The sequence below is a fragment of the Pseudochaenichthys georgianus genome, chromosome 17 (assembly GCF_902827115.2).
Source record: "Pseudochaenichthys georgianus chromosome 17, fPseGeo1.2, whole genome shotgun sequence".
NCBI classification, from domain to species: domain Eukaryota; kingdom Metazoa; phylum Chordata; class Actinopteri; order Perciformes; family Channichthyidae; genus Pseudochaenichthys; species Pseudochaenichthys georgianus.
Genome location: NC_047519.1, coordinates 14,698,475 through 14,710,703, shown reverse-complemented (window position 1 = coordinate 14,710,703; position 12,229 = coordinate 14,698,475). Strand labels below are relative to the sequence as shown.

At 39.8% G+C, this 12,229-nt stretch overlaps 1 protein-coding gene across 2 annotated transcripts; it reads right to left on the bottom strand.

The window, feature by feature from the left end:
• Positions 1–665: 665 nt before the first annotated feature.
• On the bottom strand, positions 666–9,694 carry pigr (polymeric immunoglobulin receptor). Of its 2 annotated transcripts, none has more exons than XM_034104980.2 (8): positions 9,421–9,694; positions 8,494–8,838; positions 5,332–5,413; positions 4,570–4,793; positions 1,543–1,630; positions 1,318–1,409; positions 1,186–1,232; positions 666–1,074 (listed from the first exon to the last, which is right to left on the bottom strand). In XM_034104980.2, the coding sequence occupies exons 1-8, from the start codon at positions 9,467–9,469 to the stop codon at positions 991–993; spliced, it is 1,011 nt and encodes a 336-aa protein (XP_033960871.1). In that variant the 5' UTR covers positions 9,470–9,694; the 3' UTR covers positions 666–990. The 2 variants fall into 2 exon arrangements, with proteins under 2 accessions (XP_033960871.1, XP_033960872.1); XM_034104981.2 differs by having other exon boundaries at positions 1,543–1,627; positions 9,421–9,692.
• Positions 9,695–12,229: the final 2,535 nt, after the last annotated feature.

Below are 12,229 nucleotides of genomic sequence, written 5' to 3'. Positions count from 1 at the left end.
TATCATATCCCATACCACCTTGGGACCCATTATCGTTATCTGCGTTTCCCTGTCGGCCTTGTGTGACCGAACTGTCTATAAGATGGAGAACTGTAGTGGATACGACCCGTTTTGTCTCCGTGTGGCTGCAGCATAAGCTGCCAGTGCCTCGAGTTTACAGCTAATTGGCCAAAAGACAAAAACAAGTAGGCCTAACTAAGGTAGGCTACTAGCTACTGGATACATTAGCTCAAGGTTTAGCTAAGGCAATTTATCATGGGCATACAGGCTACTGTACTTAGTGTAAGGGACACTACAGATGAATACAGTAAAATGTGTATCTAATTACGTCATCACAATCGCCACATTGATATGCAAATTGCGTTAACTAGGCCTAATTAAAATGCGCTAATTTGCATGCATTTACCAAGGCATTGCAGGTGAAAAGGATAAAACAAAAAAAACACATCACCTCACAACTTCCCCAGATAGTTACTTACGTTAAGTCAGTATTTTCCCCTGAAATGTTTAAATATGCAGCTTTAAATCTATAGATGAATTCAGAGTAACGTGTGTGTCCGAATATCAATTATTGCAGGTTTAACACTGTCTCTATGTCTTTCCACAAAACTTAAAAAAAGGAAAATGATATGTAAAATAATGCATTCGAGCAATCCAAAAAAATAAACAATCAAATATGTATTTATTGATTTAATTGTATTTATGAAAATAATAACAAAAACTTCCTAATCAACTGAAATGTGTTAAACTTTAGAATGTAACCAACCAGTTTGCGAAAGTTCCCCACATTCCATAAAAAAATACTATAAAACATATAACATGACCCCAGGTTTGTTAGTGGTACATCTGACCAAAAATATTAATAAGCACCTTTAAATGTGCTGGCATGTTTAGAAGACATTCAAAGTAAAGTATCTGCTGTGTGCAGTGAAGTAGCACGAAAATACATTCAGCCCAAAGAGCAGTAATACAACATTGCACTGACAAAGCTCAGCACATATGTACGTCCTGGGAATCCTTGTTAAGGAAAACGACAGTAGCATTCTGCAGGTCACAACTCACATCGCTGTACTCCTGTGGGAGACAGAAAGATACATTAAACAATAATCGCTAAAGCATATCCTTGATAATGGTGCTTATATTTTGTGCAATAAAATAGTGACAGATATTATAACGGGGGCTTACATTTCGCCTTGCGTTCATCCCATTAAGTTGTCTCAGCACAGGGTCCTCTAGAAATGGATATTCAGGGTATTTAAGCCACGTGGCTTGATACTGTTAAAATGTAATGTTCAAAGAAATAAGAAGTTTCCTTACTGTGCCGTTTCCACCACTTCCTCGCCACTATGGCCAAACCCACAAGGATTACAGAACCACACACCAGCAAGGACCCCAAGACGTGACTAAAACTAAGACACAAACACACAGTTATCAGAGCAGCTTTGATAGTAGCCCAGGCCTGAATTACAACATACAACATGTATTAACATGAGGTCCAATATGATGACAGATTTCTCATTGACTGTAGTGCTTCACTCTTACTTGTGACCGCTCCATGACTCCTTAGTGATGGGTTTGGGGGGAAGAGGATTTGCAACAGTCTGAGGTTGGGATGTCACAGACACTGCTGCTAAAGAAAGAGATGGTACAGCTGAAACAGTATGTACTATCATAAGAAAAAGCGTGTTTGTAGCAGCATCCACAGAGTTCTTAAGATCAATATTCTTGATAAGTGACTCGTGATAATCGATACCTTGTGCAGCTGGATACCCATGAGCCCCTGCAATCTGTCACAAACACATATTGATCTTCAAAGCTGCTCAAGGCTGCGTTTTATATCAGCAGCCGCAATATGACGTGGGGAAAAAGGCAGCATAGTTACATTATTGTGATTATTTTCAAACCTATTATGCCTAGTTTAAATACTATTTTATAACAATTTGGTGTTTCAATTGGCAAGTCAGATCTAAACAACAACTCGCCACAGTACACTGATTTCTGTGATATCCACAGACTAGGCTCAAGATGTAATAGAAGTCTCCCCGAATGAAATCGCAGGCTGAAATCTGATCTTGTCAGATTTAGGTTGGCTTGGTGGGGTTCATGGCTTAGCAGCTGAGTAACCCACAGAGAAAGGTATGATCACTTCTGGCAGACAACCACAACGCTTACCATGTACAATGGGATACGTCGATATTAAAGGCGAGAAAATTAGACGGACCATAACCTTGAATAAAATGACAGACTTCTCTAAGTTTGAAAGCGATTGGAAACATTGGGGATATTGTTAGTACACAACCTAACAATATATATATGTTATAGGTTGAGATGTTTTTAGACATATTAAAGCTTAAATGTTACATACACTCTGGCCCATAAATTGTGTGTGTAAATAGGAATAAAAAGAGGAATGTGCCTGAAAACTAAATGTGTCCAACTTTATGGGCAAAACAGTGTATTATACATTTGACATGAGGTACAAGTACACATGTGAACGTGGTTTCTCACAGTGGAACACTCACAGATAATTATTAACCAACTATTTGGGTTCTCTTCATACATTTAGTGTCTTTCAGCACATTGTTTTGGTTTCTCAAAATGACTCGCCAACAGATTCCCATTGATTGCAAGATTTTGACACTTAATACTGAATACATTAATGCTGGTTTCTCACTGCCTTTTTTCCCAAGGATTATAGTGTACAATTCCAATTTTTGTCATACATCTCTTTTGCAATGCATTATAATTCCTGAAATAATGTGTTATGAGTAAAGTGTAATCTACGCCAGAACAACACAACAAAAAGTTGATTTAGTAACTACTACTACTTACTAAATCAATCCATGTCATCATTAAAATGATTATAATGTATTACAAATATTAGAGAAGAATACACTATGATTCTGGCACATTATAAGGGTCAGTGAATCAACTGCAGTTATAAAGCATTATGATACTTGATCTTTAATGTCCTTTTGAAAAAATATCTAATGATTATTGATATAAAGTACTCATAATTACACCGTTCTTTACGCAGATAATAATACATTGGAAGTGTATAATGAATTACAGACATTCCTTCATCAATCAATCAATCAATGTTTATTTATATAGCCCAATATTAAAAATGTTACATTTGTCTCAGTGGACTTCACAGTTTGTACAGAATATCAGTATGACAATACGACACCCTCTGTCCTTAGACCCTCACATCGTACAAGGAAAAACTTCCGGAGAAAACCCACAGTTTAAAGGGAACATGGGAGAAACCTCAGGGAGAGCAACAGAGGAGGGATCCCTCTCCCAGGACAGACAGACGTGCAATGGATGCCGTGTGTAAATTGAAGAGATAATACATTTACAAACATAGGTAGATCAAATGTTTGGAAATGCATGTGTCTGTAATAAGAAGATGAATCCACGAGGATGTCAACAATCCTGTGGGAGCCATCAGAGAAGTAGTATGATGAGAGTCAGGCAGGACCACAGTGACAGGTTCAGCCACGACTCGAAGTCCAGGACTCAGGATGCAGGACTCAGGATCCAGGACTCAGGATCCAGGACTCTGGATCCAGGACTCAGAATCCAGGACTCAGGATCCAGGACCAGCAACTGGCACAGCCACGACTCAGGATCAGGACTCAGGATCCAGGACTCAGGACCACAGCAACAGGATCAGCCACGACTCAGGATCCCGGCGTAGATAGACACCAAAAATAAATTTGGGGGAAGCTGGGTTATTCGGAACATGAGAGTACACAGGTACTGACAGAGAGAAGGAAGAAGTAAGGTGTCCCCCGACAGTCTAAGCCTATAGCAGCAAAACTAACGTGTCTAAGTACATGGACTCCCTTAGGATAGGTTGATGGGAAGAGGTAGCAAGTAACAAGTAAGGAACAGAGGTGGAGAGGCACAACGTGTCTACGTACGTACATGCACTCCCTTAGGATAGGTTGAGGGAAAAGAGTAGGAACTAAGATGTATGCGCCACATCTATACCATGAGCGCATTGGTCCTAAAAAGTCTTTTTGGCACTGACACCAATCAACAGTTGTGCGTCGACTCGGCAGGGATCAAGGCATGTGTATGCCTCTCCCTGCTTCCACCGTCTACACACACAACCAAATTACATCTATACCATCAGTAAGGGAAAAGAGTAAGAACTCAAATGTATAGGTGAAGAGGCACAACATGTCTACGTCAATGCACTCTCATTAGATTTTCTTATCAACTATAAGCTTTATCAAAAAGGAAGGTCTTAAGCGCACTCTTAAAAACGGATAGGGTGTCTGCCGCCCGAACACAAACTGGAAGCTGATTACACAAATGTGGAGCTTGATAAGAAAAGGCTCTGGCTCCCATTGTACTTTTAGAGACTCTAGGAACAACCAACAACCCTGCAGTCTTGGAACGCAATGTCCTAATAGGACAGTAGGGTATAATGACTTCTTTAAGGTAAGATGGCGCCTGCCCATTAAGGGCTTTGTAGGCGAGAAGAAGAATTTAAAATTCTATTCTGTGTTCATATAAAGTTTAACTTGATATATTCATTTGTATTTGTCAACCTACTAGTCATGGGTCGTGGTTTGACCTGCACATGCACAGGCATCTTTTGAAGTCCCGCAGAGCACCAGTACCAGCCTGTATCCCTCATCTGAAGCTTCTTAAAGGTTATGGTGAAAGACCCAGATCTGTCATCTTTGATGTACACTGAAGAGTCGTTGCTCCCTTCAGATCCCGCCAACAGACAGGAGCTCCAGTCTCCACTCCGACACCACTTCTTCTCACTCTCTCTGTGGGCAAACATTCACAGGGAAGTCAGCGAGTGTCCATCACAGTTTAGCAAGAATGGCAGATATTGAACAAATTGAAGTAGGGCCAAAATAGTAATCCGTTTTTTCTTTTCTTTACTGTATACTGGTTGTTTTTAATTATTTTACCTACTGTATGTATGCACATGTATGAACTTATCTTTAGGTGTGAATATGTATATGAGTATGTGTGTATGTATTTATGTGTGTTTATATATTTATATATATAATATCCCTCTGTGTTTCTGCCATTACTATTTCAATCAGCATTATTCTAACTTTACATACACACTTTACCCCTTTTTTTAACTATATGTAAAACAAGAGTTTGTGTTTTTAACATGTATAGACAAACTATATCAATAATAAAAAGTATATAAAAATATATTGAACAAATAACAATCTTTCCTAACTTTGCTGATGCTCTAGAAAATGTCGACTTAAAAGTGAGGACTCTACATGGTCTGATGGTAAATACAGCTGACACAATTGTAAATTGATGTATGTGGCAATAAAATACCTGTATCTCTCGCTGTATTGGCATTCAACTGTGACACTACTCCCTTCTTCCCCACTCAGGCGGCTGTTCTCCACTGTCATACCTGCAGGAAAGGAATAAACTTGATGAACGTGTCTAAAACAAAAATCATTATCATTGTCTTAAGGGACTTGGCAACCGACCCACAACTTACAGATATTAAAGGGGCCCTATTATGCTCATTTTCAGCTTTCATAATTGTATTTTGTGTCTCTACTGTGACATGTCTCTAATGTTCAAAAAGGTCTTTATTTTTCTCATACTACCTGTGCTGCAGCACCTCTTTTCACCCTCTGTCTAAAACCAGAGTCCAGTCTGCTCTGATTGGTTAGCTGGCCAGCTCTGTTGTGATTGGTCAACTGCTCAGAGATGTCACGGCCTTTTCATGTAGTGTTGGAGCACTAGCCAATAGAAGCGCGAGTGTTACAGTGATGTCACTATGTAACGGAAGTAAAGAAATTAGCTCAATGGAGGCGTCTCAGGCAGGTGGTGAGTGTGCGAGACAGAAACTCCCTCTGGAGGAAACCTTGGGATTTTAGCCTTTGCAGACCATTGACATAACACACTACAGGAAAGGGGAAACCAGAAAAAGCACAATAGGGCCCCTTTAAGGCAAGGCAAGGCAAGGCAAGGCAAGGCAGCAAGGCAAGGCAAGGCAAGGCAAGGCAAGGCAAGGCAAGGCAAGGCAAGGCAAGGCAAGGCAAGGCAAGGCAAGGCAAGGCAAGGCAAGGCAAGGCAAGGCAAGGCAAGCCAAGGCAAGGCAAGGCAAGGCAAGGCAAGCCAAGTTTATTTATATAGCACTTTTCAACACAAGGCAATTCAAAGTGCTTTACAAAAATTAAAGACATTAAGCATTAAAAAAGAAAAGCTAATAAAATAAACATTAAAAGAAAAAATACATGGATAAAAGTTACAGTGCAGTTTAAGATATGAATAGTTCAATTAAAAGCAGCGACAAAAAGAAAAGTCTTCAGCCTGGATTTAAAAGTAGTCAGAGTTGCAGCGGACCTGCAGGTTTCTGGGAGTTTGTTCCAGATATTTTGGGCATAATAACTGAACGCTGCTTCTCCATGTTTAGTTCTGACTCTGGGGACAGAAAGCTGACCAGTCCCTGAAGACCTGAGAGATCTGGATGGTTCATAATTTAGCAGGAGGTCAGTAATGTATTTTGGGCCTAAACCATTCAGTGCTTTTTTTAATTTCTTCATACAGCGGGAATCCAAATGAATTAATCCTGAGTCCAATAACCATCAAAGTCACTCCAATAGTGCTCCTTAATTACGCTTTCATCCTCCTTTAACAAAATACTTCACATTCATCCAGTTTGTGACAGTAGTTGTAGCATTTTTGAGACTCATAAACTTTAATTACCGCTGTTGCGCCCCCCCCCCCCCCCCCCCTTGTGTGTGTGTGTGTGTGGGGGGGGGGGGCGCAACTGGGGGGGCTCTTGGGAAAAAAGGTTGGGAACCCCTGGTCTAGATTGTTATTATATGTTCAAGGATGAATGTGATTGTACACCTGTTTACACAGGTATAATTAAGTTCCATTGAGTGGTATAATTAAGTTCCATTGACATGCCTTAAAGGTACCCTATTAAACTATCTTTCAACAATATATTATGGGTCTCAGATACATAAAAAACATTTCTCTGAAGTGTCTGGCTCAAAATACCAAACAGATCATGCATTGTAACATCCCATAAACCCCTCTGTTTCAGCCCTGTTTCAAAAGGGCTGATTCTGTGTCTGCAGCTTTAAATGCAAATGAGCTGCTGGTGGCCACGCCCCTCTGCGAGATATTTAAAAAAACATAATGGTGCTCTAGGAGGAGATTTAGGTGATAAGGTGTTACCTTTGCTGGTTGCTGTTGGGGAAAATACGGCTTAATAGTGTGTGCCTAGACTTGATTAATTTGTTTACCCACAGAAAAGAAGGCATTTACACTTATTTGTTCACCCTCTGGAGGGCAAAGAGAAACATCCGACTATCCTAACGAGAAAACTTGCATGCGCAGGTCCGGCTGCTGTCTATTCCCATCTGGCGCTACACTGATTTACGACTTTGTTAAGGGATGCTCCAAAAAAAATGTATGAAATCACACCGTGGCCAAAATCTGATAAACTCATTGTCAGACAGGTTTTTATGTAGATGGTTCAGGACAAAAAGAGAGAGAATCTTAAAAGTGGATTTTGCATAATAGGCCACCTTTCATATAATACAAACTTATATATATATATATATATATATATATATATTCATATAAATACTTTGTATTCATATATGTAATCTAAGCATTTGAAATGATTTTGTTTTCAGTAACACTTTGTATGTCTATACTTTGTATTATACATTTATTTATAATGCATTATAATCTGTTTACAGCACTGTACATTTACCAACATACATTTCACATTGCTTTATTGCATTATCATTCGCGTTATAATGGATTAATATGTGGTTATGAATTGCTCAACATGGTCATTTGATGCTTTGTACTTAAAGGTGGGTAGGTAATTTTGGAGAAACCAGCTTGAGTGCGCTAGAATTTGAAAATACACAGCCGGAACAAATTTGCCACTTCCTTACAAAGCGCCTCCTCCAACACACACGAACATGCACATGTTTGTGCACAGATGGAAGGCTGACAGGCAGGTAGGCCATCCAGTTATTTTAGCCGAGCCGGCTAAAATGATTGGTCGTGCTTTTTACAGTACTACGGCTTCCACAGATGACATTTTTTATGGATTTTTGTCAAAGCACTTAAGATATTCATTGCTATCGGGATGTGAAGAGCATTCCATGGAATATAGCGAAAAGTGTATCTCGAGCCGGTTTCTCAAACGTACCCCACCTTTAAGTAAGGAAATTCTTGAATAATAATGCATTAAAACAGTGATAAGAATGTATCATAAGGGAATTATAATACATTATGATCCTTGCAAAAACAAGGAAAAACAGTGTCAGTGATTAAAAGTATTAATATTGTTATAAAAAGCATTACAATTATGTATTGGTGCTTACAGCTATAATTATGCAGTGCTACTGTATGTTCAGATATAACACATGATAAGTACACATTATTATCATATGTGAAAATCATTTTTGAATGGGGATAGATCACATTTAAAATCCATCCATTACTCACCATGAATGACCTTGATGTTTTTGTAAGTGACAACATCAGCGCTCCACAGGCCACCAATTTCCACGCCACAAATGTACCACCCAGAGTCCTCCTCCCTCAGGTTGCTCATGGCAACAGTGAACACCTGCTGCACCGGGTCGTCAAAGAGTCTCACTTTCTTCTCAGACGGATTGACAGAATGGGACTCATCGGTCCGAGCTAGGCTGGAGCAGAACTCCCTCATCTTTCCCCGGCACCAGTACTTTATATAGCTGGCATACTGGGGCTCATAGTGACACGGGACGGTGAGGCTTTCACCCTCCATGACTGAGAGCTCTTCTTCGGTGGTTGTCCCGCAGAGGAAAACTGATGGAAAGTGTAGATTATTTAATGTGGAGCTCTATTTTGGAGTGTCAGTCATGTCTCAAAGGTTTCTAATCGTTTTGAGGAACGGCCGGGTAAAAGTGGCCTTGAGCAATACTTGTACCACATTCATGGTTTTGTTTTCCATTCTAACAAAACACTTTTCTACTTCCTCTTCCATATTTTAAAATGAGATTATCCCCTCTATAATAGAGAGCCGGGGGACGAATATAACAGGCATTTGGAGCCTTGACAAAATAAACATCAAACATACTCTTTGCTAAGGGGCATGCAGAACAGAAGCTTAGAAGATTTAAAAAACAAAACACTAAAGCGTTCTCTGGCTGCCACGGAAAATAGCATTACCAGCCTTTATAGTTTGTATTCAGCAAATGATTAACACAAAAAAGTAATAAAATAGTAAAGGGAAGTGAAGCAATAGTTCTCATTGCAGCATATTGCCTATGTGCATTTGCCTGAAGCACACTGTTGAAGCCATGGAATATATAACATCCTAAGAACTATTTTTCATCATAATCTGCAAAAAAAAGCAATTTTCTTCAAGCATATGAGCTCAGTTATTACCTGGGATCCATGGTAACAGGCTGAGGGTGAGTAGAAAGGGCTTCAGCATGTTTCACTTCAAGGTTTTCCAAGTGAATCTCCTTTCTGTAAAACAGAAACTAAGTTCCGCAAAGGCAATATCACCCAAAGTCATGTGACCATGAGCAGGGTCCAGATGTTTCAGATGTTAACCATGTAAGTGCCAATTAGATAGTAAGGAATACTTTTATGACTTATTATCACTTTCTGTAGCATAAATATTTAACCACAATTCTATGGTGTGATCGGCTGCTCACTGCCTTCTCTGGAGGAACTCTTCAGCCAACGTTGCCTCAACAGAGCAGGCAAAATAATTGCAGACTCTTCACACCCTGGACACTTCCTGTTTGCTCTTCTGCCCTCCAGTAGACGCTACAGGTCAATTCAATCAAGGACAAACCGACTGATAAAAAGTTTCTACCCCAGAGCCATACGAGAACTTAACACCGTCAAACACTGAACTAGCACACACACAGTAACAATTTGCAACTGCCCTACTTTTTAATAGTTTTATTAATTTATTAACTGATCGACATCAGAGATGCCAAATATCATCCCTGTGTTTTTTTATATTGTAAACTGTATTTAAATTATGTGCGGGCATGTATGCATGTTGGTATGGATGTGTGAGCATATGTTTATGTGTGTTTATGTTTATATAGATTTTTTTTTTTTCGTTTTATGTGGAAATGCACTGCGAGGATTGCTTTTTTAAATTTCGTTGTACCTGATGTGATGACAATAAAGGAATTATATTCTATATGACATCAGCTCTCCTCTTTTAAGGAGTAGGGGACAAATTGAAAAATGATTTGATTTCGATGCCTGGGAACTTTGGATTGGGTCCAGCCTTAGGTGCTGTTTACACAGGAACAAAACGGGTTGTATCCGCTACTTTTCTCTTTCGTATAGCCCGTTCGTTCACACGAGGCCGTAACGGAACCGCGGAAACAGAACCCTAAAACGATAATGGGTCCCAAGGTGGATAGATCTGCGGACGGAACGCTCTGGGGGGCAAACGGCTCCGTGTCTACGTCCTATACGATCATTTTGTATTTTGTGGCGGAAGTACAGCACCACTTACAGGCCCGGCATATGTACTACAGCGTCTCCAGCGGGTCGAGCGGTCTCGTGTGAAGGGACACGTTTATTGAGCCGTATCTGTGTGAACGGAAGACTTTTTTGATATCGAATTCGGTTCGTTTGCGTTCCCGTGTAAATGGGGCATTAATATTTCCGAGTAATCTCCTCACACCACTGAATTAACAAGCAATTATTCCAAGCAATAAATTTGCTCTGTGAATGGTGTCGAGTGTGTCCCTTAAATCCCTTGCTCTGGCTGCCAAGCCTTTTATGGTCATCCGGTGAAAGAAGTAGGCAGAACATAAACGAAAATGTACCATAATCCCCCGAGATGCTCTCATACAGTACCTTCCTTTCAGCTTTGGAAAGGGACTGGTTAACATACATGTTTGTCCCCAACTCTTTACATTATTTAATGTCCCAAATGTCCTGAATTAAGTCTCTCAGTTACCAGAATCAGCACTCTCACTACTTTTTGCTAACTCTTATTCAGAAGGGATGTGGTGTGTTTATTTTGTACAGTACTTCCTCTCTGATCTGCTACTAATCCAACAGAGGAAGAGATTGAAGATGTCACTTTGACAGAAACCTGGAATGCAAACTTTATTCAGTCAGTTTTTCATGCCTTCTAGTTTCCCTCTCTTGACATGCTAGGCTTGCTACACACACTGACGCACATTGGCTCAGGACTTAAATGTAGTCTGTTTTCCATGTACAAGAGAGGGTGCAATTTCTGGTGCACAAAAAAAAAGTTTAACCAGCAAATTCCTGCTACGTCATGAAGGCAAGGCAAGGCAAGGCAAGTTTATTTATAGAGCACTTTTCAACGCAAGGCAATTCAAAGTGCTTTACACAAAACAAAACAAAAAGAGCAAGTATTAAAATAAACATTAAGAAAAAAATACATGGATAAAAGTTACAGTGCAGTCTAAAATATAAATAGTTCAATTAAACATTACAAGAAAAAGTACATGGATAAAAGTTACAGTGCAGTTTAAGATATGAATAGTTCAAATAAAAGCAGCGACAAAAAGAAAAGTCTTCAGCCTGGATTTAAAAGTAGTCAGAGTTGCAGCGGACCTGCAGGTTTCTGGGAGTTTGTTCCAGATATTTGGAGCATAATAACTGAACGCTGCTTTACCATGTTTAGTTCTGACTCTGGGGACAGAAAGCTGACCAGTCCCTGAAGACCTGAGAGATCTGGATGGTTCATAGTTTAGCAGGAGGTCAGTAATGTATTTTGGGCCTAAACCATTCAGTGCTTTATAAACCAGCAGCAGTATTTTGAAATCTATTCTTTGACACACAGGAAGCCAGTGTAAAGACTTCAGAACAGGAGTGATGTGATCCACTTTCTTAGTGTTAGTGAGGACTCGAGCAGCGGCGTTCTGAATCAGCTGCAGCTTCCTAATAGATTTTTTAGTGAGACCTGTGAAGACACCATTACAGTAGTCCAGTCTACTGAAGATAAAGGCATGGACAAGTTTTTCCAAATCCTGCTGTGACATTAGTCTTTTAATCCTAGATATGTTCTTTAGGTGATAGTAGGCTGATTTAGTAACTGTTTTAATGTGACTGTTGAAACTCAGGTCAGAGTCCATGACTACACCTAGATTTCTGGCTTTATCTGTTGGTTTGAACATTGCACACTGAAGCTCAGCGCTAACTTTTAAACGTTCTGCCTTGGCTCCAAAAACCATTACCTCAG

Coding starts and splice junctions, on each gene's coding strand:
- pigr (XM_034104980.2), bottom strand. CDS start 9,469: ATGCTGAAGCCCTTTCTACTCACCCTCAGCCTGTTACCATGGATCCCA. Junction 4,794..5,331: donor CAATACAGCGAGAGATACAG/GTATTTTATTGC, acceptor GTTTGCCCACAG/AGAGAGTGAGAAGAAGTGGT. Junction 1,410..1,542: donor GAGTCATGGAGCGGTCACAA/GTAAGAGTGAAG, acceptor TTTGTGTCTTAG/TTTTAGTCACGTCTTGGGGT.